General features: G+C 41.9%; 1 protein-coding gene across 1 annotated transcript in view; it reads left to right on the forward strand.

Annotated features, from left to right (window-relative positions):
• MNAT1 (MNAT1 component of CDK activating kinase) overlaps positions 1–27,840 on the forward strand; it is a 130,803-nt gene that overhangs the window by 27,599 nt on the left and 75,364 nt on the right. The window contains exons 2-5 of the mRNA XM_080346108.1: positions 10,970–11,122; positions 12,780–12,853; positions 22,166–22,269; positions 25,884–26,024. Coding sequence (XP_080202234.1) covers positions 10,970–11,122; positions 12,780–12,853; positions 22,166–22,269; positions 25,884–26,024 — 472 coding nt within the window. The remainder of the gene's footprint in view (positions 1–10,969; positions 11,123–12,779; positions 12,854–22,165; positions 22,270–25,883; positions 26,025–27,840) is intronic.

Genomic DNA, 27,840 nt, shown 5'->3' on the forward strand with positions numbered 1-27,840 from the left:
CCATAAAAGTTTAGTAAGAGGGAAGCGAGGGACAAATTTTAATAAACAGCATTGGGTGCTGTTGAATTCAGAGCTTGGGAAGAGAGGAACAGCTTTTTATGCTGTTCTACTGAGTGGCTGTTCCTGCTAACTTAGTTCTGGGGTCCTGTTCAGACTGAAAGAACCTTTTTGGGGTCCCTGATGCCATGCTGAGCATCTCCCCAGGTTTGATTTAATGTGGTTACTTCCACTGGTGAGGAACCCTCTTCCAGGGTAAGTATTTCTCCTAGAGTTCAGTTGTCTTGCCTTAGATGTTGTTATGCGGTTTGTAAAGAATGTGCTGGATGCTGGGGAGGGTCTTTTGTTGGCAGAGGTTTTGAGGGTGTGATCCTACATCAACCTAAGGTGTTCAGAGGTTGCCTGCCATGGTGCCATCCTCTTCCCTGTTTCCAGCCCAGCTGTGCTGGTGCTCACGTCACAGGCTCTTGGGCAGTTGGGGTGTCACCTCCCTTTGTCAGAGCTCCCTCAGTGGCAGCACACAGCCAGAGCTGCCTGAATGGGAGTACTTGGGGGATCACAGAATCGCAGAATGTCAGGGATTGGAAGGGACCTCGAAAGCTCAACCAGTCCAACCCCCACTGCCGGAGCAGGAACACCCAGATGAGGTTACACAGGAAGGTGTCCAGGTGGGTTTGAATGTCTCCAGAGAAGGAGACTCCACAACCCCCCTGGGCAGCCTGGGCCAGGCTCTGGCACCCTCACTGAGAAGAAGTTTCTTCTCAAGTTTAAATGAAACCTCCTGTGTTCCAGTTTGTACCCATTGCCCCTTGTCCTATCATTGGTTGTCACCCAGAAGAGCCTGGCTCCATCCTTGTGACACTCACCCTTTGCATATTTATAACCATTAATGAGGTCACCCCTCAGTCTCCTCTTGTCCAGGCTCCAGAGCCCCAGCTCCCTCAGCCTTTCCTCACACGGGAGATGCTCCACTCCCTTCAGCATCTTCGTTGCCCTACGCTGGACTCTCTCCAGCAGTTCCCTGTCCTGCTGGAACTGAGGGGCCCAGAACTGGACACAATATTCCAGGTGTGGTCTCACCAGGGCAGAGTAGAGTGGCAGGAGAACCTCTCTGGACCTACTAACCACCCCCCTTATAACAACACCCCAGGTATCATTTGCCTTCCTGGCCACAAGGGCCTAGTGCTGGCTCATGGTCATCCTGCTGTCCCCCAGGTCCCTTTCCCCTACACTGCTCTCTAATAGGTCATTCCCCAACTTATACTGGAACCTGGGGTTGTTCTTACCCAGATACAAGACTCTACGCTTGCCCTTGTTATATTTCATTAGGTTATTCCCCACCCAACTCTCCAGCCTGTCCAGGTCTCTGGATGGCAGCACAGCCTTCTGGCGTGTCAGCCACTCCTCCCAGCTTGGTGTCATCAGCAGACTTGCTGACAGTGCACTCTATTCCCTCATCCAAGTCATCGATGAATATATCGAATAGTACTGGTGCCCGTACTGACCCTTGAGGGATGTCCTAAGCTGTCTGAAGGCTGCAACAAGTTTGGCTGCTGAACTTGTTGGGATCTGGAATTCACTTGAGGGTTCTCCTGTTTCCACTGGGAGAGCAGGTCTGCAAAGCTGTGTAGGTATGTGGTGGTGTTTTCACAAGTACTAAACACAGCCCTTGTTCTCTTCATGCTTCAGCTTCCCCAGTGAATGAGTCTTCAACATGTCTGGCTTTCAAAACTTCCACGATAGTGCTTGATTTACCTGCTTTGCCTGGGATTTTATATTTGACAACTTCAGCTTTCTCACCCTGGTTGCTCATTCCTCCCTTCGCTTTGCCCATTGCTGTGTGCCGGTACAAGTGTTTGTGACCTGTGTGGTGAACCAAATGGGAGAGTTCATCTGGCTGGAAAATAACTCGGGAAACAGCCATGTGGCTGCACAAATGGTTGTTTCTGGCCTGCAGGAGAGGACAGTGTACGGTGGTGCTGAGGCAAATTACAGTAGCTTCTTTGGCATTGGTGCTGGCTTAACATGTAGAAATAGAATTTTGGGTTTCCTGGGCTGCATATTTAAACTCCAGTTTGTTCAGACTTTTGCTGCTCATGAGAATGGGACTTGGTGTCTTAACCTTTGAGTCTGATCACTCGTTTATGACAAGTTACAAAGAAACAGTTGACTTTCTTGTATCATAAAACACGATTTATGCAGGAACTCATACGTAGCATTTTGTTCTTTCAGTCTTTTCGAACCAAGGAAGCTTAACAAGTAGAGAAGACAGTGCTTCACCACACATTGCTGTTTGAGCACTGATAGTGTTTTCTAAGCTATCCAGAACATGGACAATGTAATTATTGCTCCAGCAGACTTTTTTCTTTTAGCTGTTTTTAAGTGTGTGCCCATACACCCACACTGTCTTTCTCTATTTGAATAGCATAAGAAACTGGACTGTGTACATTTCATGCTTCAAGTGGAATACAAACCTGTGCTCTTGGCAGAAGTTTGGCTCGGTTCCTCCCAAAAGCTGGGAGAGATGAGCCAATGCATGCAGGTCATTTGACAGGTACGTTTCCAAGGCATCAGTAAAGGTTTTGATTTGAGAGAGTGTTAAATGCTTGCATGTTTTCCATTGAGACCCCAAAACACTTGGTTTTAAGGAAAACCTTGATTAGATGCCTGGTTCTTTTACAGATGGGTGTCTTATCAACTTTATCATCTTACTTTCAGAGACTAGGCATGAAATATAGGAGTGTCTTGTGACAAGCCCTCAGTAATGTGATCAGGATATCCCATCATGCCGCAATACTTTTTCAGTATTTTTTTCTGTTTTGCCATGTAGCTGTATTTCCTTGTCTTGCTTCCACATGCTATTATTGCACTGTAAAACACATTGAAAGTACAGAACAGAAGGTACAAGCTTTGGTTTGGGTCAAGTAAAAAATTTGTCCTGGCTATTTTGGGTCCACAAAGCGTTTATTTTCTTTTGTCTGCGTTGTTGTTTTTTGTGTGTTTGTTTTTTTTTTCCAGTGTGATTTCTGGTGTGTGCAGGTGTTTTGTAAGACTGAGGAAGTGAATGCTTAAAATATTTGAGTTAGTAAGAGCTGTCAGCTCTGGGGGCAGTTCAGCCCCCGCTGTAGAAGTTTCTCCTCATATTCAGATGGAACCTCCTGTGTTTAAGTCTGTGCCTGTTGCCCCTCATCCTGTCACTGGGCACAGCTGAAAGGAGTCTGGTCCATCCTTTTGACACCCACCCTTGAGATATTGATAAACATTGATGAGATCCCCTCTCAGCTTCTCTTCTCCAGGCTGAACGGCCCCAGCTCTCTCAGTCTCTCCTCAGAAGGAAGGTGCTTCAGACCCCTAATGGTCTTTGTAGCCCACTGCTGGACTCCCTCCAGTAATTTCTTTTCCTTAAACTGGGGAGCCCAGAACTGGACACAGCTACTCCAGATGCGGCCTCACCAGGGCAGAGCAGAAGAAGAGGAACAACCTCCCTCGGCCTGCTGGTCACACTCTTCATAATGCACTCCAGGTACCATTTGCCTTCTTGGCCACAAGCGCACATTATTGACTCATGGTCAACCTGTTGTCCACCAGGACTCCCAAGTCCTTCTCTGCAGAGCTGCTTTCCAGCAGGTCTGCCCCTAACCTCTACTGGTACCTGGGGTTGTTCCTCCAGGTGCAGGACCCTTCCCTTGCCTTTGTTGAATTTCTTTATGTTCTTCTCTGCCGAGTCCTCCAGCCTGTCCAGGTCTCACTGAATGGCAGCACAGCCTTCTGCTGTATCAACCACTCCTCCCAGTTTCATATCATACCTCCCATTTTGTATAATTCATATCATGGCAAAGGACTTTCTTATGGGGTAACAAGACCTTCTCACTCTCTACAACTACCTGCAAAGAGGTTGTAGCATGGCGGGTGTTGGTCTCTTCTCCCAAGTAGCAAGTGATAGGATGAGAGGAAATGGCCTCAAGTTGCACCAGGGGAGGTTCAGACTGGATATTAGGAAAAAATTATTTGCGGAAAGAGTTGTCAGGCTTTGGAACAGGCTGCCTAGGGCAGTGGTGGAGTCACCATCCCTGGAGGGGTTTGAAAGACGCAGAGATGAGTCTCTTACGGACATGGTTTAGTGCTAGATTTAGGTTAAGTTATGGTTTGACTCTATCTTGAGGGTCTCTTCCAACCAAAATGATTCTGTGTTTCGAAATGGATACAGAAGGAGAAGGGAGCAATGGGTCTTGTACCGAGTTTGGTGTGAGATCTGAAATGTGTTAACAGTAAGTATGTTTGTCTTGTGAGACAACGGGCAGTGTTGAGCTGGATCATGTCTAAAAAAAAGTGCACTTTCTGCACTTTATCCAGACATGGAAAGTTTTTGTAATTGTATCTTAAGTTCAGGTGTGCGTTGGGCAGCTACTAATCCTGATAGTTACCCAATTTGGTGTTTGTTGAGAACCCTGAAAACTTGCAAGCGTTCTTATTCAAAGAGAATAAAGCATAATAAAAGGGTTATTGACATAGCTGAATTATTATTTTAGTGCATGTGTTTGCTCAGTAGACTGTAATGGATTTGAAGTAGTTGTTCTGGTACACTGGGTAAATTCTGGGTCAATTTTGGTATGCCTAGTTGTTGTGAAAGCATTTTATTTCTCAATGCCACACAGCTGCTCTTGAAGTGTCAGGAATTGGCTTGTCAAGTGTTGGCCTGTTGTTTGACCAAATTGACATAATTGTACTGTAAGACATGTTTTTTGGAATTATGTGCTTAATTGACTAGGCAGCAGTATCTCATAAAGAACCACTTTTATTTAAATACCTGTAGAAATATTTTTATCTATATTGTCCAGAGTTAATACTATAAAAGGCTCTTTTTTTGGTGGTTGTTGTTCTAGGAAAAAATAAATTTATCCAGTATAGAGGAGCCTTTTAAGTTTCAGCTTGCTGCAAACTCTTGTCAGGTCCAAGCCACTTGAAATGGTTTTGTAATGGAGATGTTGAAACACAATGGGTGGTGGAAATGTTTCTGTTTCTTATTAATCGACTCAGTATGTCTTTTTTTCCTTAAAATGCCAGTCATTCAAGGCTGTATTTCAACCACTACCTGCTCTGCTTTTTTTCTGATGAGTGCAGTTGAGATGAACTGGTCTGTGTATCGGGGTATGTTTATGGGTATTTGGAAAAAAGGGTTAATTGTGGCTGAGTGTCTCCTACATTTTTGAGATGTCTGGGCTCATTTAACCTCCTCCTTTCTGTACCATGGAGCAGAACTCATCTGACAGAACAAAAATGAACCAGTGTGTGTGCTCATCCTTTTCCCAAAAGACATAAGTCGTTTCAAAGAAGGATTGTATGCTCAGCAGCTTGGCAGATGATGCTGAGAATTGACATAATACAGATATAGGCAGAGTATTGGAGTCTTGTTTTTTGGTTTTGTTGTTTACAGGAGGGGTTAAGATCAGCTCTCTGGAGTCTCAATACTTTGGAGGAAGAAAATGTTAGTGAAATAATCTCGGAGATTTCGTTTTGCAGCACATGTTGCTGTGGGCTGAACAGAGGGGAGCTGCAGACAACTGAAGATAACTTATCAACAGTGTTTAAAAACCAAAAAAATACCATCTGTTGATTGGTAGTTGTGATTTCTGTCTGAAACCCGAGATACGTCTTATTGCCGTAATGAGTGGTAATCTCTCCGTGGTTTGTGGGCTGCTGTGAGACCTGTTTATTTATTGCTTGAAGTCAAACCTATTGTGGGTGTTTCGTCCAAATAAGGTTTTGAGAGCATCCTGAAGTTGTCTCCTTACACGGTGAGAATAGCAAATCCCCATTGCTGGGACTTCACAGAGTCTGAATGGAGGGGAGAGGGAAAGAGCATTTGGGATCATTTCCTTCCAGCTCCCTCCTGTATTTGGCGGACAGGGAAGAGATGGCCCAGAACACAGAGGCAGCTGCTTCTGCGTGTACTTGAATGAGGATTTCTGAATTCCTGAAGCTGAAGTGCAACAAGGAAAAGACTTATTTTTGTCCCCACCTCCCTACTCATCTGGGAGCTACTGATCTCATAAGCTCCTTTATTCTGAGGCTCTTGGTGTCATTGCATTCATGCTTTGTTCTCTTCCCTCAGTTTTTGATCCCTAACCTGTAGCATGGGAAAAAATTGCTTTTGCTCAGTTCCCTTAGCTTTTTAGATCACATAAATCATCGCTGCTGCAGGTTCGAGGGAGGACTTTCCTTCTAGACTGTGCCTATTAGTCCAACAGCCTGGAAAATAAACCTGCAATGGTCAACTGCAAAGGGGAGACGGACCCTGGGCTGTGTAGCAGAAACCAATGTGGGTTATGAGGACTCACTGTGTGTACAGAAGGTTGCGAAATAAACAGATTTGACAGCAGCTCATTCCAAATTGGCTTCTTCTTGTCTCAGTTCAAGAATCTCTGTACAAGAACACAAAATTGTCTAACCCAAGGTAAGCAAAAAACCCTGTGAATGTTTCTAGAAGCAACTTTTATTTAAAAATCTAGCTTTCTTTCTGTGAGCTTTCTCATGTGTGTGTTTTCATGGGTTTTTAATGTTCCCTCTCCATAAATCAAGAGTCATTCCATTTCTGTAAGTAAATATCTCTCTGACATCAGAACTGAGGAACAAGTGAAAACACATCTTTTTTTGCTCATTCTTTCCCCTCCATTTGTTTGCAATTCAGGTCTTGGCTATATGTTGAGGGCTGTATTTTTAATCTAAACTGTTTTTTCCATAGTAGAGAGGATCATTTGTTAGGCCTGTAATTTAAATAGGAGAAACACCTTGGTTATAAAAGCTGAAGAAGAGGGGCTGAGAGATTCTAAACATTTGATACTGTTTAATAAGTGTATCTACTAAAAATAGCCATTCTAAAGAAGGGTAGTAACTCTGTAGTATTTCTAATCACCAGTAAAAGCTACAAAGATGTTTTTATTTTCTGAACTGATTAATGGCCATATATCTCAAGTCCTGCAAATTTTTGCTATGCTCGGCAGAATCTAAAATATTAAATAAAGAATATCTTGTACTCCCGCTTGTGAAAATAGATCTTTATTCTGTTTCGTTTGCTCTCTTGCCAGCCAAGCTAGAAAAGTTAGCAGCACCATCAGACTATGGTAACGTCATGAGCCATTTCCATCCGTTCCCTGTCCACGGGTGTTGATTCCTTATCTGCCGTCATCTCTCCATGAAGTGCATGTGTGGGGAATGCAGGACTGGGCACAAATCTTGTACCCTTTGAAGACACTTTGTCCAAAACAAATAGTTCCAGTAAGTGTAATTTAGTAGATAAGTATCTAACAGTCTTCTGGAGAGGAACCTCTACTTGTTTTCTGCATCATACCAAAAGCATTTTTAGTATGAACCTGATCCTGAAGTCCTTGAACACTGACATAAGGTCACACAGTGCTATTTGTGTATTGATAGTGCCAAACTGTCTAGATGCTTTATTATTTACTTTCCTCAAAAATGTAGCATTTTTCTAGACTGCTTAGAGACTGAGCCACTTGTTTAATATTTCATGGGAATGGAAGAGAAGAATAAGACAGATCAAACCAGTGCCCATGGCAATGAAAATGAGCATACTGCTGTTTATTATCCTCGTGTAGAAGACCAGGAGATGTTATTATTCCTGGAGGTGTTGTGATTGCTTTCATTGGTGGCATTACTAATAGTCTTCCCCTGTTGTCTGTGCATATGTAGCTCCCTGGGTGTTTTCTATTGATATCTTCATCTGCATTACCTATTTCCCGGAGACAAACTTAAATCCAAAAGGTAATGAAAGATTTTAGTGACTGTGCGATATGCAATACGGGTCACAGAGGCTGTACAACCTCATTGTGAAGAGGAGAATCGGCAGTATCACATCCTGAGTGTGTTTGGACCTCACGTGAAGCTGTTGTCTTCAGATACATTCAGTTTTGAACAGAAGTATAGACCTGACTTAAGCATGAACATCTGTCATTGTTAGTTTATGTAGGTAGCATGTATGCATATATAATACATATATGCACATATATATACACATATATGCACATATAATACATATATGCATATTAAAAATGGCTGATTTAAGGGTCCTAATTTAAGAAAATATGTGGCCACCTGTTTTGGCCATGATTTTCAGGGGAGTTAAGCAGATGTTTCGGTGCTTTGCTTCTTTGGGGAGAGCTATGTATGATGTGTTGGCCAATTAAAAAATGCACTGAGTGATATCCTGCTTCTGTAGTCTGCCTGTCCTTACGCTAAGACAAGTGCAGAAGTGTTGGACTTGCCAAGAAATGGAAGGAACACCTGAACTGGTGTGGTCTGTGTCCATGAGGGAGCTCTGCAGTGCCAGCCGTGTGTTGGGGTGTCCCCGTGTGCTGCCCGGGATGTCTGATGGCTGCATGGGTTGGGTACCTTTGGTGAAATCATAAGAATTGTTGCACTTCTTAAAGAGAAAAAATCATGCTGTATGTACAGTATGAGGTAAATTTTTTTCAAGTCATGTTTTAAAGTGCAGTTTCAAGCCATTGAAATAATTTATTAAATCCATCTGAACTGAATCCTGCCTTCCTAATATTTACATACACTCTGACTTTGGTTTGCAGCAAAACCAAAAGAACTCGTTTGGGAGGGATTTGGGGAATGGTTGTTTTTCTTCCTCAAGAATCAGATGGAAATGTGTGACTGAACATGTTTGCCATCGCTGGGAAAGCAGCTGCGTTTTTTGGGGGGCAAGAATGACAGACCTACTAGAAAGTAAGCTCGGGATCTAACTGTGTGTGTTCCATCTGTCCGGAGCTGGAGGGGAGGCAGGATTTGGGCAGAGCCCAGGTCTGCCTTTCACTTGCCCCATATAACCCCTTCTGAATTCAGAAGGAATCATCTCTGAATAAATACAAGGGTGGATGTGCATGCGGGAGTAAGACTGTGATCGCCTGATGTAGGATCCCCATAGTGAGGCATTGACTCATTTTTTTTTTGGTATAGAAAGCTATTTTCCAGCCTCAGAAACACTGGTCGCAGTTTGGGAAGGCACTGAAAACACTTGTACCAAGTGCCTTTCCAAGGAGGGATTTTTTTAATATAGTCAAGTCCTGTGTGAACTTGAAATGTCTTTGATTTAGGGAAGGGATATGGGGAGGGGGGAGACATGAGGTAGTTTCAGGTGCTGCTGTCTGTGTGTAATATTTTGCACATGGGGACCCTGTTTTGTTGGTCCTTAGGCAATTCCATGATAAAACAAAATGATACAAACACCTGCACTTGGAGCCACCTGCTGAGTTCTGCAGCTTCACACTCCCTTTTCTATAACTTTAAAATAGGAAGGAGGATTATTGGTTGTTTTTTCTGCTGTTTTGTTGTTTGTTTTCTGCTCTTTAGTTGCTGTGTTGAGAGAGACTTATAAACAGCACGAGCTGCTAAAATGAAGGAGACACTGAATCTGTCCTTCTGTCCTGGGCTGTTGCTGCACAGACAGGTTGGGGAGGAAGGAGAAAACCCTTTCCCTGCCTTTCCTTCTCTCTTGCAGTTAGTGTTGCTTGTCCCATGCTGATGAGCTAAATTCTTTTCATAAAGAAGCACACTTCTTGAGTTGATATCCCAATACCTTTGGAATTTAAGGCCTAGTGTGCTAAAAAGTTTGATCTTTCCCTTCTCAGATAAATTGTCCTTACATGTGCTTGGTTTTTTAACTACCGGAATTCTGGAGCAGGAAAACGTCCAAATAAATTCAAGGTTTCCTCTTGAACATTGGCAGCTGCTGTGCAAGATGCGTTTTGAAACTGTAGTTTTACTTGTGTTTTTTTTAAAAAAAACCAAAACAAAACAAACCTTTTTTTAATTGTAAGATACAGTTGCATTTGTTTTTCACCTTCTAATCTAGAAAACAGCAGCTGGGTTTAACTGGTTGGCTCCAGCTATAGCTCTGCCTCTCTGAGCACTGGAACCAGTTCAGTTGGGGAGAGGTCAGCAGGGTGAAGGTTTTGTTGAAGATCCTTCGTCACCGTGTCGGTGTTGTTTCTCTTACTTGTTTAACTTCAATGCTGGGTTTGTGAAGGTACAATACAGCTTAGCCCTCCATGTACAACTGTTTTGGCTTCAGGATCCCAAAGCTATAAATAGACACCCTCTTGCCTCCCAGCAGTAGGAAATGACTGCAGCAGGTGTTGTCCTCTGCTAGAAGTTTGCACGATTAGTATCCAAGACCTTTTTTTAAAATGGGCTTTCTTGTTGTGAGCTCTTCCTTTATCAGCTGCCAACTTGACTGGTCAGCAAGTGTCTTGTTAAAATCTGAAATCTTCATTAAGACAAAAGAAGTAAAACCGGGAAGGTATTTTTGGTTTATTGCTGTGCGGCCTCTGTGTACAATATATTTTATGTGCAATTTAAAAAGTATTAACAGAAGGCAATGGAGAGCTGCGTAATGCTAGTCACTGGTTAAAATGGTATTTTTATTCTTTTAGTTTGTGGGGCTGGAGTTTAGCTCAGGTTTGTTGTTGGCAGATGCTTGGAAGGCTCTGGGCAAGATTTGGTATCGCTGCTTGTGCTGAATAGCACCTTGTGCTGTGGATGGCATCGTGAAAATAAACAGGGCTCTTTGTGCAGCAAGGCAGCGCTCACACATAAGGATATTGCAGTATGGTCCAGGTGAAATGAGTTTAATGGTGTCAATAAACAATCTTCCCCTTGACACAAACCCCATCATTGTGTTTGGATTAACTTTGTCTCAGCAAAGAGGCCGAGTTGTTTGGGCAGGGAGGATAAATGTATTTGTGCTGCTGGGATGATTTCCTCTCAGCTGGGATGGAGAGCCCCTTGTCTCCTCACCGCTGTCGCGTGTTGAAGAAACAGTGAAATCAAGGGCAGATAAGCTGTGTATTTATAGTGTGTGTGTAAACAATAAAAAGGGGGGACAATTCTGTGTTTCAGTTGCTGTTTAACATCTTTCTGCCCCTTTTTCCTCCCTTCGTTTCTCCCGTAGATGCGAGAGCTGCGTGGATCTGCTGTTCGTGCGAGGCGCTGGGAACTGCCACGAGTGCGACACCCCCCTGCGCAAGAGCAACTTCAGAGTGCAGCTCTTTGAGGACCCTGCTGTCGACAAGGAGGTGGAAATTCGGAAGAAAGTGCTGAAAATGTGAGTATTGCCAGTTAAAGAACAGGAGGTGGATGTATTTAATGGATTGCTGTTTTTAAAAATCTACTTATTCCCCTAGTAGTACAGAGGAGTTTGTTTTGGGTTTTTTTTTAAGTGACAATCCATAAAACTTGACTCCATTTAACATGGAGAGATTTCAGAGAGTCTGATTTTATGCAACAACTGAGGACTGAATGCTCAGCTTGGCCTTGAGGGATTCCTGCTTAGCTTTGGAAGCTGTTGGATGTTTCTATGTGGCCTCCTTTGGCAAAGCCGTGCCCCTTAAATGGAGATGATTAGATATTGAGGACTACAGCCACTTTCTCTTTGAGGGGGTAAACATGGGAGTGGGGCAAGAAACAGGACCTTGATTGTTTTGTTCCCTGGAGACCAGTTCTGAGAGTTGAAGGCCAGTTCCCTTCAAAATGCAAATGGACAAAGGAGCAGCTATGTTCACATTGTTTTCTACTTCACAGAGCAATTGTTAGTGGAAATGGTTCCTTATAAGTCTTGTGTTATTAGTCTGTCATGCAGATTTGAGAGCTCTTGAATTGAGATAAATGAGGTCTAAAATTGCATCTCAGTCCTCGTGGCTGAGAAACAAGATTTTATAAGAATGCCAGTGTTGGTAGAAGATGGTCTGGTGGAATGTAACAAACCTGGAGAGACCTATGTGTGCAAAAATGAAGGTGCAGGTCAATTGTAAGCTTGGCGGCCTTTATTTAAGACTTAGTACAACACTAAATGAATCATATGATATTGCTGAGATGCGGAGAAATTGTGTTGTTGAATACCAAGATGCTGATGTGGAAAGTAGTAATAATTTTGATGTTTATTATAAAGTCTGCTGAAGTTAACAAAAGTCAAACTGGAATGGAGTCAACTTAGTTGACTAAACGTGGAATGAAGTGTAGTTGGAACAGAAAACAAAATGCTGGGCTCACTTGCATTTGCCAGATCAGTTTTTAGTAGGCAGAGAAAATGTCCCCAAATTGGAACTTGACCCAAGTTCTTTGGATTAGATTTTTGTACTCCTGAATGTATCTTGGTCAGCAGAGCAGGCAGAATCTTAGCGTTGTATTTTCTTGGTAAGAAAGCCTGCATGTCCTGACTTTAAGGCTGTCCATGGTCTAGCCAGTTGTCCCTTCATCTTTTTAATTTTTCCAGTTACCAAGCGTTGGATAAATGAGTTCTGGAATGGCTTGTTGATGTGGAATAAGATAATTGCATAGAAGTTTGTTTGCTGCTGATACATGGTTTCTGTTGTTGGCACAAAGCCAAGCTCCCTTTTCTGATACTTGTAGAAAAGCTTTTCTCTTGTGAGCATCTCTGCCTTTGTTAACAGGTTTGTCATGCTGAAGGGCTGGTTTGCAATTAGAATGTACTTGCCTCTGTGCTCCTGTTTACCTGTAACCCTGGGAAAGGAGTCAGCAAACAGTAGTAGATCATACCCGTTTATGCCAGGCTGGCTCCTTTCCTTTGAAAAAAGCTCTTGTGTCTGCTTGTAAAGACTCTGTGCGCTGGTCGGTTGTGGGAGCCACAAAGCACATTGTTGATAAAACCAGGTCAGTCCTTAATACGCTTGCAGCAAGAGCCTGGTTGAATTGAAATTGCATCTTTGTATGCTATATAAATACCCGTTTATCTTCTCTCAAAGATACAACAAAAGAGAGGACGACTTTCCCAGTCTAACTGAATATAATGATTTCCTGGAAGAAATAGAAGAAATTGGTAAGTCTTAATGTTTGCATTTTTGATGTGCTTGTGAGACCATAGGCTTTTATCTTCTGACTCAGCTGCCTATGAGAATGTCGAAGTTGAATTTCTGTAATAGGATTTATCATAGTATCAGATCTTTATCTAGTTACTTTTTTCTCTACATTTTTAATCATATTTGCTGAACTATAGGACATCATTAAGTAAAACATTTTGTCTACTGGAGAAAAACACATGATTCAAAGAGAAGGTAGTGCTTTATAGCTGGAAAAGAAAGGCTTGCAGGGGACTGTCGGTGCTGCACTGGCAAAGATTAAACAAAGAGAAGAGAAATTGAAATTTTAATTATTTGCCTCCATTAGCTTTATCTACCATGACAGAAGCCATATGGTGTCTTTCAGAATTTTTGCTTCTGCAAGTACAGTAGTTGAAGCTGCTTTGAAGCTAATGACCTTACATACCACTGTGGTAGTGTTTTATGTTGCTGTGCCGAAGGAGGTGGTTTAGGAACAGACGTTGGTTTCTTTCCCTTTCTATTAGTTGAAGCAGAACTTTGCCCTTTGGGGAAGGGACTATGTTATCAACAGAGTTTATTTTCTTCTTAGCTGGGGTGACTTGTGATTATGGCGGAGTGATGGATTTTGCTTAGAAAAACAAGGGTATGTTCAAAGGAGCGACTCCCAAACGCTTTGTTTCTTGGGTTTTACGAGCTTCTGAGGCTTTGCTTTTTTGTCCTGGAGGAGGAAGAGGTGGCTTAGAACATGCAGGAGGGGCAGTGAATGCGATTTGAAGGAAAATATGGAGATGCCGCTCCCTTTTGGTTTCTCAAAGGAGCCCTTACTCCTCTTTGCACTGTGGTGTTTTGTAGAAATGTATCCAATACGCTTACCGCTGTGAGTAATATATCATGTTTTTGTTGGCATCAGAAGGCTGAGGCTGGAGAGCTGAATCGTGTGGCTGGGAAATACCAGGCACACTTGTACGGGTCCAAGTATCTGGAGGAGACGATGTGGGTGTAGTTCTGTTTGTATATTTTTTTGGATGGTGCGGGGGAAGGAGAGAATGAGTAGAAAGTATGGTTGCATCTTAGCCAGAGGATCCTGGAAGAATCATGGAAATGAAACCTGCTTTTTATTTACGTAGCATTAGATACAGATTCCCCACTTAGTGCTCTTGCAGGGGTTTTCAGCCTCTGCAGCAAGGGAGTTGAAGTTTTGCCTGAAATAGCCTAAACCTCATCAATTCGTATAGAATGTTATGATGCTCTGGCTCCCAGGATTAGGTTGTTAAATTTCCAATGGCTCCAGAGCCTGCACTGGTAATTTGGTTTAGAAGCAGCAGAAATCGTGGCTGGTCTTTGTAACCTTGTGAAGAAGAATGAAATTTGTAATTGTGCTGGCTCTGCAAATGTACAAGGTAGAAGCTCAATAGATAGAGTTGTTAGGAGTGGGAGTCAGTTGCACAAAAGGGACACCTGAAGTACTAAAAGGAACAAGAAGTCTGAGTACCTGCTACTTTATTCATGCAGCAGCCAGGGTGGTGAGAGGAAAGGAGGGCAGTCAGAAGGCTCTTAATATTTGGTGTCGGAGGGGTCATTTATAGAATCACAGAATCATAGAATCATTTTGATTGGAAGAGACTCTTAAGATCATCGAGTCCAACCATAACCTAAATGTAGCACTAAACCATGTCCCTAAGAACCTTGTCTCTGTGTCTTTTAAACAGCTCCAGGGATGGTGACTCCACCACTGCCCTGGGCAGCCTGTTCCAATGCCTGATAACTCTTTCCGTGAAGAATTTTTTTCTAATATCTGTGGGAAACTGCAGCGGGTCTGTGGAATCCTTGACAGAAAATATGAGAGTAGAGATCAGCCTTGAGATATTAAGATTTACCCTTGAGAAGGATGGGAGTAAAGGAGTATCTGGAGAGAAGAGAGATGTACCCGTGAGAGAGAAGGGGATAGAAGAATAACATGGATGATAGAAAAATTAACCAATGAGATGTTAGTGCTGTAACTTGTAACCAATAGTGAAAAGACACATGAACTGGTAGAATTGTATAAAATGCACTTGTAGCAATAAATGGCACCTATTACTTTCATCTTCAAAGAATTTGGTCCATGTCGTTTGTCCGTCTCAACCGCAACAAATATCCAATCTAAGCCTCTCCTGGTGCAACTTGAGGCCATTTCCTCTTGTCCTGTCACTTGCTACTTGACAGAAGAGACCAACCCCCTCCATGCTACAACCTCCTTTCAGGTAGTTGTAGACAGCGATAAGGTCTCCCCCTCAGCCTCCAGGCTAAATAACCCCAGCTCCCTCAACCGCTCCCCATCACACTTGTGCTCCAGACCCTTCACCAGCTTCGTTACCCTTCTCTGAACTCTTTCCAGCACCTCAAGGTCTTTTCCTGTAATGAGGGGCCCAAACATTTTCAGGTTTCCTTTGGAAGAGTTGAAGCAGAGACAAAATGTGACATCCTCTCTAAGTTTATTTCATGTGACCCTGGCACAGTTCTAATAGTTTTCCCAAATGTTTCAGGTAGGTCGGCTCCAGCATGTGCAGCAGTTGCACTGTCTTACTCCATTGCTGTGATATATGACCTCACTTGAAACACATTTCCCCCCTCCATATCAGGATTGTTCTACCTACAGGCTTTTTCTATTTAAAGGAAAGAGTTGGGTGGTACAGTGAAAGTGTGAGAGGGGAAGGTCAAACAAACATTAGGGTAGTCACCTCTTAAGATTTATATTATAAAAAGCACATTTTTGAAGTGGTTTAGAATGTAGCCACTAAAAAATGCTTTGGGCTAAAATGTGTTATACAAGGCTTTAAATAGAAACCACATTTTAAAGCAAGTTTTCTCCAGAAGAAAAATCACTTGGACAACTTGAGAACATTGTAAACGCAGTTTGTTATTAACGCCAGGAAGAAAAATAAAGGGAAAGGGTTAAAACCCGCCTTTGGGAAAGGTGTGGACAAAATCTATCGGAATAAGTCAAGTCTATGCCCACATGATGAGTGGGGCAAGGTGGAACCTTAGAGTGTTGCTCTAAGCTACTCTCTCTGGACATGAGGGAAACTTTGCGCTCTCTTTCTACCAGGATTTCTTCTTTCCCCAAGGTTTTCTTCTTCCCCAGTCAGTTTTTCAGCCCCCAGTGTGTGTTTTGCAGAGCAGGACTCGCCTCCTCGCCGGTGTGCACACACGGCCTGGCACCGTTCTCCTGACACCTGGGTGAGGCCTCTAGGCAATACCACAACACAGTCATTAATAGTAATTATTGCTTTTTACAAACATTCAGTACATTCAACTTGGAAGGAGGCTGCTGTATTCGTGCCCTTCGGATTTCTGTATCTCGTTACTCCTCTAAGGCTTTATGCAATACCAGCTGCCTGGTGACTTGTCTTGCCCACAAGCCATCTTTGGGTAGGAAGGGTTTTGGTATCTGTGATCACTTGTGGATTGTGTTGTTTATTGTTTTGTGGGTTTTCTACCTCTGTGTGTGTGCACAAGGGTGGTATTTCTGGTCCTGACAATGGAAATAACCCAACTGCAAATTGGGCAGCTTTATCAAAGCTCCATTTCAGTCATCTCCTCCGAACAAAGATTTTGGTACCATGCTGTTCCAGCCGTAATGATCTTTCTTAGACTGATGGGGCTGAGTTATTTCAATCACTTATTACTATGCTAAGGTATTTTTCAGGAAGATTATTGACCTGATAAAAGACAATTTAGGATAAACAGAAATAATAATTATTATTATACCAGATTACTATTACAATACCTAACTAGATTTTCCTGACTTAGCTGTGGGTTTTCTTTTGTTTCTGGTAATTATTTTGTTACAATCCCAGGAATGTTGGTTGAAGTGACCTGTTAAAATCTATTCCATCTTTTCTCTTAAAAGTGCGGGGATGAGGCATCGAAAGCACCAACAGAAAGTGCCATGGTAGCTTTGGACTCGCTGACCATAGTGAGGATGGGGTTGTATCGCCCACCATAGTGCTCTGCCCAAAGCTCTTCTGCCATTCCTGGTCTCTAGCTGGCTCCTTAATGATAATTAAGGAGTTGTTTGTAGTAGGGTGGGAGGAATATTGCTTATAACAAACTAATACTACTAAGTTTTAAACTTTCAGCTGGCTCATACCAGCAATGCAGATCAAACGCTGTTGGCAGAGTAATTATCTGCTGTCTTGCCAGAGAGAATGTTGGATAGAAAATATTTTTACATGGTCTCTTAAGGCAGTAGGAGGAAAAGTCTCAGAAAACGTCCAGTGTCTCAGACTAAACCAGGGAGGTTTTGATGGACTTTGTCCTGCAGTGGAATGCCGTTCATTCATACAGCTGTGTCTCTGGACAAATTATTGTGCCATCTAATTAACATTTTTGTCTTATTTTCATTTTTTTGTTATAACTAGGAAAATATTTTTCCATTTGTTGTAGAATTGCATAATGAATGTTGTTGTTTTGAAAGCAGCGAAAGTCTCCCTGTAGAGGCTGAATTTCAGAAGTTGGGAGTTTTACCTAAATAGAATGAAACGCTTCAGAAAAGCACAATAGTCTTCCTGTTATACTTCAACAGATGTCTCAAGGCAAGTCATTTTATAAACCAACCAATGTGAGATGGATAAGTAGATAAATAATTGTTGCATACAAAACAGCTTCTGTTTCTTTTCCCTGAAGGGTTTCAGGCCTCTTATATCGGCTTATGCTATATTTCAACATGGACAAAAATAAGTCTGGCTTCTCTTTGAAACCTTTTCAAGCTGGCCATCTGCTTTGCCACTCAGATTCAGATCTATACCAATATTTTTTCAGGGTAGATGTAGCATATGAGTTAGTTTTTTTTTCTTTTTAAACTCTCATTCTTCTAATTTTATACTTTGTTTTGTTGTATTTTTTATAAACCGAACACTTGAAAGAGTGGTATTTAAAATAAATTTCTGAAAAAACTCAAAGCAAACCAAATAAATTCTGTACAGTACTATCAATGTACAAGGTAAGATGTTGAGTGTCGTAATGACCGTGTTCTTTGATTTAATACTTGTTGGTTTTTAAATGCTACTGAACTTGTGGCATGGATAAGGGAGTAGAGAAAGGAATAATCTAATTTTTTTGGTGAGCTAGTGCCCCTTAAAAAATGGATTTGTCAGCTGTAATTGCAGGATACAATGGCAAGAATTTACTTCTCTGAATATTGATGAAAGGACATTTGAAACTCATGAAAAATACATTAGAAAATACATTGGAAGATGTTTAATCTGGCTGGTTGGCCACTGATAACTGTGCAATGTCGAAGAGCACAGGTCACTTTGTTGCTGGAGTGTTTCCTGTAGGAGGGGAGATATTATTTTTAATTACTGGAGGACAACTGTCAACGCTCTCGGTATAGAGACATCCAGGCCTGAATGCTGTTGCAACAAAACGTAGCTCTTCAATATTTTACATCTTGAAATGTGGAGCAGATGCTGAGGAATAAGATAATGTTGCTCTTCAATGACTGTGAATTACTGTTCAGTGGGAGAAATCTGCTCTGGTCTTTGAGGTTGCTGAAAGTGTGAACCTTTCTGATTGCTGGTGTCCTACCATGTCCTTGAGTGATGGAGTAGAGCAGAATTGATGGAGCAGAATCAGTGTGGTACGAGCAGATCTGACTGTTGAGAGGGTTTTACCTGTTGTTTGGTTCCAGCCACAGCAGGAAAACAGAAGGGGCAATAAACCAACATTCCCCTTGCAAGCAGAGCAGTGGGTGCTAAGATGGCTGTGCAGGAGAATATTGAAGATATTTTAAAATATTGATGCAAAACCACCTCTCTTATATGGAAATGTTACTTCCTATCAAGTAGCAAAATAAGCTCCCTTTTGTAAGCAGTCCTAAATAAAGGCAGGCATCTGCATGTCGAAAATTTGCCTGCTTTCCCCAGGGTGAGTTTTAAATATTATGTTTTTTGTTTTACAAACCAAGGTTATGACTAGTTGAATCTATTAAAGATAACTGAGAAAGGAGGAGAAAAAAACCTTGAAAGTTTCAAGCAGCAATAGTTGCAAAACCTACATCATCAGCTTCTTGCTGGATTATTTTTAGAGAAATACCCAAGATGTTCAGGAGCCTAAAGGCGTTTGGCATCTCATCTTGCTCATCTTCTTGTACCTGAAGGTGGCATCTGGGCATCCCACTAGCACAGCATGTCTCATATGCTATTTCTTTCTTGTGTCGTCACTGAAGAGTTTAGAGAGCTGGTGTGTGGTTTTAAGTTGTAGGAAGTGCTGACATTCCCATGCAGCTGCTGTCCCTGCAGAGCCCTGGTCTGAGTCTTTGCCAGCATTTTCACATGACGATTCTTGGCCCTAATACTCAAATATTAAGCTGCTTGTCAGCTGGAGGTCAAATCTCCATTAAAATACTCAAAATTTAGATTAAAATAATGTGTTTTACTAAGGAAATGTTGTTACAACAAGAAAGTGTATGTTTGTCAAAATATGAAATTGGAAAATGTTGTTAATGCCTTTCGGAGGGGAAAAAAAAAACCCCAACATTTGAGATGGTTAGTTTGCTTCCAAAAATCAAGGGGGTTGAGCTTTGAATGGCCTGTTTGGGTTACAGCAGCACCCAGAGGTTCCACCTGAGATGAAAGGAAGACTATGGAGATAAGTGCTGCATATAGCTAAAGTATGGAGATACAGCAGGTGATGTATAGGAAGAAGGAAGCTTTATTTCCCTACTCCTGGTCCTTACAGGTGGGAAACCTCCAGTATAGAGGCCCAGTGATCTGCCCAGAGCAGCAGCAAAGCTGGAAGTTGAACTCGAGTGTTGATTCCCAGTCAAATGCTTAAAACACAAAACCAGCCTGGATCTCGGATCACTTCTGAAGTGAGGGTGGTGGTGTTGTGGTGGAAGAGTTCAACAGATTTAGGAGCCATGTGGAATATTGTGTCCAGTTCTGGGCCCCTCAGTTCCAGAAGGACAGGGAACTGCTGGGGAGAGTCCAGTGCAGGGCAACGAAGATGATGGAGTGGAGCATCTCCCTTATGAGGAAAGGCTGAGGGAGCTGGGGCTCTTTAGCTTGGAGGAGACTGAGGGGTGACCTCATTAATGTTTACAAATATATAAAGGGTGAGTGTCAGGAGGATGGAGCCAGGCTCCTATCGGTGACAACCAATGATAGGACAAGGGGCAATGGGTTCAAACTGGAACGCAAGAGGTTCCGCTTAAATATGAGAAGAAACTTCTTCTCAGTGAGGGTGATGGAACACTGGAACAGGCTGCCCAGGGCGGATTGTGGAGTCTCCTACTCTGGAGACATTCCAAACCCACCTGGACACCTTCCTGTGTAACCTCATCTGGGTGTTCCTGCTCCATGGGGGGAATTGGACAGGATCATCTTTTGAGGTCCCTTCCAGTCCCTGACATTCTGTGATTCTGTCAGTCCTTTTGATATTGGCATTTATTTGGAAAATAGGGGAAAAAATAAATACAGCTCTTTTTGTTGTTTTGTTTTTGTTTTTTTTTTTTGCTTAAGGTTAGGAATTTCTTCGGCTGTATCTTGCCTAGCCCTTTTTATTGCAGTTCAAGGAAGGACTGAATACTTTTGCTAGGGGTAAGATGATGTAGTGATTCAGTGCTCCTGGAAAGACAGCATTCCCATTCCCGTTCCTATTCCCATCTCTACACTTCAAGTACTTCCCTTGTACCATCTCTGGCACTTGCCCAACCCCTTTGTTGAGCCAGTTCAGGTTACTGGAGGGTTTCTGTTGACACTGCAAAGCATCCAGAGAGTCCTGGGGTCAGAGCAGGGGAAAGAGTGAGACCTGTGGCTGTGGGAAGGGACACGAGCGGGGCTGCGTAATGACTGGGTCTGTACAGCTGGGCTGCATCCCACAACTCCAGCATTTTGCACCCTGTGTTTTCTTTCCACATTTATCTGCTTTCTACTTTGGTTTCTTGCTGTTTTCTTTGCTCTCAACTGATCTACCACTCTGGGCTACTCATGGTTTATCTTATCTAGACCCCTCCTAAAAGCTCATTTCTGCCATGTTGCTGTGGATGGTATGATGGAAGGGATATACTCTTCACCCAACTGAGGTGTATGCTGTTCTGATGAGTAACACCACAGACTTCACGGTCCCTTCCATTTCTCTCTAGCAGCCTTGTACAAATGACCTGGCAATGGTGCACATGCCGAGGGTTCATTTGGCCCAATCACCTGAGAACCTTGAAAGAGGGAACTGAACCAAAACCTTCCAAGTTTTGTGCCGATGTTTCCACTAGAACCTCCTTCCCTTTCTTAGGGTTTGACTTATCACAACTGCTGTGCCATTGATTTCTTGGGAAGGATTTATCAATGGCAGTGCAAACTTCTCTGTTGCTCTGGTAGATTTACTGTAGCCATATGACAAAACTCATTGAGGCTTCAAGCGCAATACATTGGCAGTCTTCAATAGCTCTAAGGCCATGGGCATGAGCCCAGTGTCCACTGTGGATGGTGATCACCAAGCGATGTCCCAGTGATAATGGCTTTCAGTTGGAATTCACTTGACCCACAGTTGAACCAGTGACCTAGAGGTGAAAGGTTCATGTGTTGTATCAAATTACTAATCATCCAAACCACCTTCAAGCTGTTAATTAAAGAAACTGTTTGATTTCTTGAAGTGTCTTCCATGCCATGTGTAGATAATTGGGAATGTTGTGCTAAAATATGGAGCTTGCTGGCCTACCCTGCTTGTTCATAATTAGGCAAGATATAATCTGTCACTATGGGCAGACATCAAAAGAATGTCACTTAACCTATTAATCTGGATGCATCTGCAGATTGTTCATAATAAAGGTGATTGTACATTAGCACCTTTTAAGTTATCAAATGATGTGAAGATTTTTTGTTTACCTGAGAATTTGAGCAGTCTCTATAGTCTTTGTGCGTTAGATACTCTTGGGAAATCGAATTACTTAATTTCTAAACTTGTCTTAATATGTATGTGTTTAGTCTAATTTCACAGGAATCACTGTTCTGAGCTGTAACTGCTAATTGAAAAGGAAGAATATGATTATTCATGTGTATCATTACTGGTATCACAAAATAGGATGCAAGACTCAACTTGTCATCTCCTACAGATGTATAAACCTGAAGGAACTCTACTGGCTTCTCTTGAAATTTGCAGTGATTTAGCAGGTTGTGTCTTTCTTTACAAGGCGGATTTAAATAAATTCTGTTATTGCAATGTTTAGATCTGGTGCTAGAAGGGCTAGAGAACATCAGAGCAGTATTGTTTTGTCAGTCATGCATGCTGACCTAATGCTTTTGCTTTCTGTCTTTCTAATATTTATGCAGTATTTAACTTGACCAACAATGTGGATTTGGAGAACACCAAAAGGAAAATGGAGCTCTACCAGAAGGATAACAAAGAAGTCATTCAGAAAAACAAGATAAAACTGGTTAGTTCTTCTCTCCTCTGCAATCTTTATTCATTAGTTAAAGAATGTTGGGATTTTGAAGTGGAATCCTTTCTGTAATGTCTTAAAAACAAGTCAAAATTGAAGGCACTATGCAGATTTCACTTTGTATTCGGAAACTGTAATATGCTAATGTTCTGCAATACTGATATTTAGCGCTGTGTAAAGAGATTAAATTGATAGTTGAAATGTAGTTACACTTTATTTTGGGAAGGGCTTGAAAAGAAGGACAGGCAGTAAAGTCTCTATGTAATACATCAGCACTGCATGCGTGCTGGCAGTGTCGTTGGACAATATCCAGGAGAGATGAGGTTCATTCCTGTACCAGGACAATAATTCCTTTCTCATCCAGAGAAAAAAAGGAATCCAGACGCAGACATTATGAAGGTCCCAGGAGAGAGTTGTAAAATTGAGGGAAAGCACAGGTCTGGTTTATGCAAAGTTGAAAATGAAAGATGTTGAAACAAACATTAAAACTTTTGTTCAAGAGCTGATAACAATAACATCAGGAGTATTGTATACATGATCTGTATGCAAAACACATGGTTCTTTGAAGATTCATTCATTAAAATACGGCTCAGATATCATTTTGTTCTTTAAAAATAAACTTGCAAGCATTTCTTTCTGTCAGAAAAGTTTAATCTGCTAAATATTTTTTCAGTATAAAAATACACATTGTTATCGGTTCTCGAAGGAAAATGTCTGCCCCGTGTGTGACATAACAAGGGTTTGTGTTTGTATTCCAGTTGCACTAAGGACTTGCTTTCAAATCAGTAGGGGTGAAATCCTCACTCCCCTGAAGTCTGGGGCAACACTCCCTGTGATTTCTTTAGCTCTAGGATTTCACAGGAGGAGACTGGAATCTGAAAAATGTTTGTTTGAACCTCTTCCTTTTAAAGGCAAGGAAATTTCCCTAGGGGTCCATCTCTGATCTCTTATCCTGTCTCCGACACTCCGCAATATCCTTCAGAGCTTGAAGAGACCTGCCAGACCCTTGGCTACGTGTCCCATTTTACAATGTGGGCGCAACCTCTGGGGTCACCACGAGCATCGTGTGCTCTGCCTGCAGCTCACTGGACGTGACTGGCAGATGGGCTGTGCAAGAGCTGCCTGAGCGTATGGAGCAGCACAACTAACGCTCCACACCCCCGAGCCCCCCAGGCCTTCTCTTTTCTGTTCTCGATGGTCTCGCTGTGCTAGAGGCTCTGTGGTGGGAGCTGGGCAAGTCTGTGTGAATCCAGACTTACTGGAGAGACCTGGAGACATTTCCTTTTTTATTTCTTTTTCAACATTTGAAACGTTCAACATTTCTTTTTCAACAGTTGGAACGTAATAATAGACTTGACGCAGTTGCTGTTACAAAAACTACATGATCTTGCCCATAAATTTACCCTTCTCCCAAAAGCCAAAAGGGTACTTTCTATAGCTCTTTTTTTGGTAGCTTTTGGAATGTCTTTACTCTTTAAATGGTAAAAGCTGTCCTAATTTCTCACCTAAACTTCTTATGGCTGGTCATTGTCCATTCCTGGTCTGACATAAATTTTTCTGTCCACTGTAACAGTTTGCTTCTGAAGAATATAGATATTCTCCATCTCCCTTGGTGCTTTTGTTACCTTTTGCTTGTTCCAGTTTGAATTTGTGTTTGGCAAGCAGAAGGGGCCAGAACTGAATGCAGCATTGTAGCCAAGCTCTTAACAACATTTTATAAAACACTGTTTTCCCATCTCTGCTGGAAATATGTTGACATGCATCATCCTAAGGCTGTTCTTTTGTAGCGCTGTCATGTGGGAGTTTCAAAAGCGGTAGTGGTCAAGTAGATCTCTTGTACCAAGTAACAAGTGTTAAGACGAGAGGAAATGGCCTCACGTTGCTCCACGGAAGTTCAGATTGGATCTGAGGGAATATTTCTTCCCAAAAAGGGTTGTTGTGCATTGGAACAGGCTGCCCAGGGCAGTGGTGGAGTCACTGTCCCTGGAGGTGTTGAACAGATGTATAGATGAGGTTCTCAGGGACATGGTTCAGAGGTGGACTTTCCAGTGTTGGGTTAACGGTTGGGCTCTATGATCTTGAGGGTCTTTTCCAACCAAAATGATTCTATGATTCTGTTCTATGACTGTGTTTTCTCCTCTTTAGTTTCTAATTAATGGATTAATGTCTCCAAATCCATGCCCTTATAAGTTATTTTCATCTTGCTGCTGCTACTTCTGTCCTTATGAGCATTCATTCTTTCTTACAGACGAAAATATTAAGTTACTGAAGCAATCACCTCAGGATTTGAATATCTACTTGTTCTTTGTCAGTACAAGCCATACTCTTCATCTTTGTAGCTAGTTCCTCATCGCCTCACTACTCATGCACTAACGCATCTGGTAGATCTGTGGATTTCATGCAGGACTATGCAGAGAAAGGGTTTAAATACACAGGTTTGGATAAAAAGTTACAGAACTATTGGAGAAAGGATTCTTGTCATTATATATATATATAAATTATATATATATATATATATATATATATATATATATATATATATATATATATAAAAAGAAATTTATAAAGACTTGTGCTCCAAGTGGGTCACAGCTTTCCCCAAAGTGCCATTTTTCTTAAATGTCTGCTATTCTTTAGTCATAATGTAACTTGTCACTTCCTACTTCGTTAATAGATGTTTAATTTCACTTGCTGCTTTGGTCAGTCTCAAAATAGTTTTGTCTGAACGCCGTGACGTGAGTGCCTTTAAATTTTCTTGTTTGTCCTTTATTGAATGTGGCAAAACATTATTACACTTTCTATTTACTTCTTCCCAGTTGTCATCTTGACTTTACTCTGGGCTTCACTGTGATCACCTTATTTCTTTAGATGTTGGGACTGTGTTTAGGTTATCTTGAAGCTTGACACAACCCTCACTGCAATAATGTTTTGCTGAAACTACTTCCCTGGATCAATCATCCCTTTAAGTTTTATAAAGTGTTACTGGATCTCCCTTTACTTTAGTATTTCTGGTGGGGAGGATTTGGGAAATGTTTTTGTATGTTATTGTCTTATACCTTACACAAAACTAACCTCTCTCTCTTCTGCTATGATTTTCAAATACAGGTGATATAATAATGCACAGGTTAAAAAAAGACTTCTCAAACAGTAAATTATGAAACAAAAACTAGTCACTATGTGCTAGTTATTCCTTTTTTTTTTCTCTTATAGCACATGACTTCAATCCAAAAAATTCCTTACTTTCTGGGAATTTGATGTCTTTTACAGCTCATGCTTAAATATGTTTTAGCTTATAAACTTCTCTATTAAAATTCATAGATTTGTAATTTCTTATTTTTCTCCTACACCACTGCTAAACACACAACGTACTTGTCACAGAAGATGCAGCGATCAGGAACAGTATTGTGGGATTATATTTTTGGTCACCTACTTAACATCGCTTGAGAAGTAGGATGTGTGGGAGCAAAGAGAGGTGCCTTACTTAGAATTCTACCTTAAAAGCTCGAATTTAGCTGCGCTCCCGTTGCTTGGTCTGTCCTGGGTCCTGTGGTAGGTGAGTAGAGCTGTGGGTAAGCTCTGTCTGAGTTAATTTCTAATTTCCATTTCAGACACGGGAGCAGGAAGAGCTGGAGGAAGCTTTAGAGGTAGAGCGACAGGAAAACGAGCAAAGGCGCCTGCTCATACAGAAAGAAGAACAGCTACAACAGATGATAAAAAGGAAGAATAAGCAGGCGCTCTTGGATGATCTGGTGAGTAACAAAACCAGGGGCTTTGAATGCTCAGCAGCAGAACAAACAGCAATGCAGCGACATTCATCTCTGCCATGGTTAACCGTGTGGAATTAACACATCTGCCCCTTTCTCTTTCCCTGTCTTGAATGTTTTATGTTACTGTTCTCTCCCCTATCGTTCATTTGGATATTATAAACAACTGTGGTTTTGGCAAGCGAAGGGCTGGGGGAAGAGTGCTTCTGGGATTCATTGACTTAATTGGAATCATTGTCCAGAATGTCCAGTGCTGGTTAGAAATTAACTCTAGGAAAGCATTCTTGGCTGTTTTAACACAAAATTAATCCTGCATAAGATTCTAACAAAGAAAAATGCAGAAGTGGGGTTTTTTGGTATTTGAAGAAGGCTGATTTCCTGGTTCTACCTGTTTTGATGTTTTTTTTGTTCATTTATTCTCCTAGTAAGCTTCCATTGAAAGCTCTTTTATTATTGCTGATTGACTTGTAGAGGTGTATATCAGAAATTTCTTTAGCAAGTTCAGCCACTCTACCAGTTTACTTACTCATTGACATTTGACTGCATATCTGAAGAACTAGTATAGAAGTCCGGGTTTCTGTTTAATTCACTGACAATACGAGACCCACAGGCTTTGACTGTGATCAAGGATGCATTAGCGTAACTGATATGGTGACTGCTCCACCCTGAACCCAATGTATGGTGGGTGAGGTTCTGTCACATCTGGGGCCACGTAACCACCTGCTTGTTTTTTCTTCAGCTCGTGACTGTCACATCTGCTTTGGTGTGTGTCTGATTGTGCAATTTGTGAGGGGGGTAGAGGGGAGCAGCTGAGTTGGTTTGGCCATAATGTGGATTCTCACTGCTATTAGCTCACTAACAGTCCTGAGGAGCAGTCGATAATCTGGTGTGTTGAAGCAAATTGGTCATCAGGAGCTGCTTCATGAGCTTGGCCACCTCTGCAGTGAGGAGATGGTGGAGAACTGGAGTTGTTTGAGCATTAGTCAACCCTTTTCAAGTCAGAGCACCTGAATTATAAGTGATCCCTTTGTATTCAAAACCTACTAAAAGAAAAAGATTTCTTGCCTTGAGTGTGTCGTGTTCTCTTACTGCAAAGTTTTTGTATATGAGTTGCTCCTTTTGAAGTGAACAGAGCTGGAATTCATTTGAGGGGTGTGTGGACACCTGAAGGAAAACTCAGGCTATGTCTAGAAACTGTGTTCATCTTGTCTTTGGCTGATGTTACTACCGATTCGGCATCTGAAATGCAGTGATAGTGTGTGGACATAGAGAAGCTCAGTAAATGTATTATTTAAACAAGATCAATGTCTCAATTTTTTTAATATCCGTGTGTGTACAGACATTGACATGATCTGACACTCATGAGAACAGTCTGTGTGTAACCTTGAACGAGACTGGAAAAAAGGAAAAGTATCTATGCATCCATACATGTGTGCAGCTGTGTTAATGTGGTTTGAAGCTGCCTGGCAGATTTAAATCAGATTTAATTTCATTTCAGTTTATCTCACGTTAATATAGCATTAATTTCTGCTTTATTATCATTCAGGATACAGATGCTTTTCTACTTTTTCTGGCAAAGCAGAGTTCTTCTTCAAACCAAGGCAAGAGGCACTGACATCCAGACAGCATGCATGTGCAATTCTGGAGTTTCAGGGGCTCTCCGAAGAGCTGCCTTTTCCAAAGCCAGGAGTCCTGGCAGCTTGTCCTGGGTTTAGCTGAAAGGGGCTGGTGTTTCATTTCTTGTAGACAAAGGCAGGGACGAACAGAAACGTTCTTTGAACAGCCCTCCAGTCTGTAACTT

This window comes from Nesoenas mayeri (assembly GCF_963082525.1).
Source record: "Nesoenas mayeri genome assembly, chromosome: 5".
In the NCBI taxonomy this organism is placed as follows: domain Eukaryota; kingdom Metazoa; phylum Chordata; class Aves; order Columbiformes; family Columbidae; genus Nesoenas; species Nesoenas mayeri.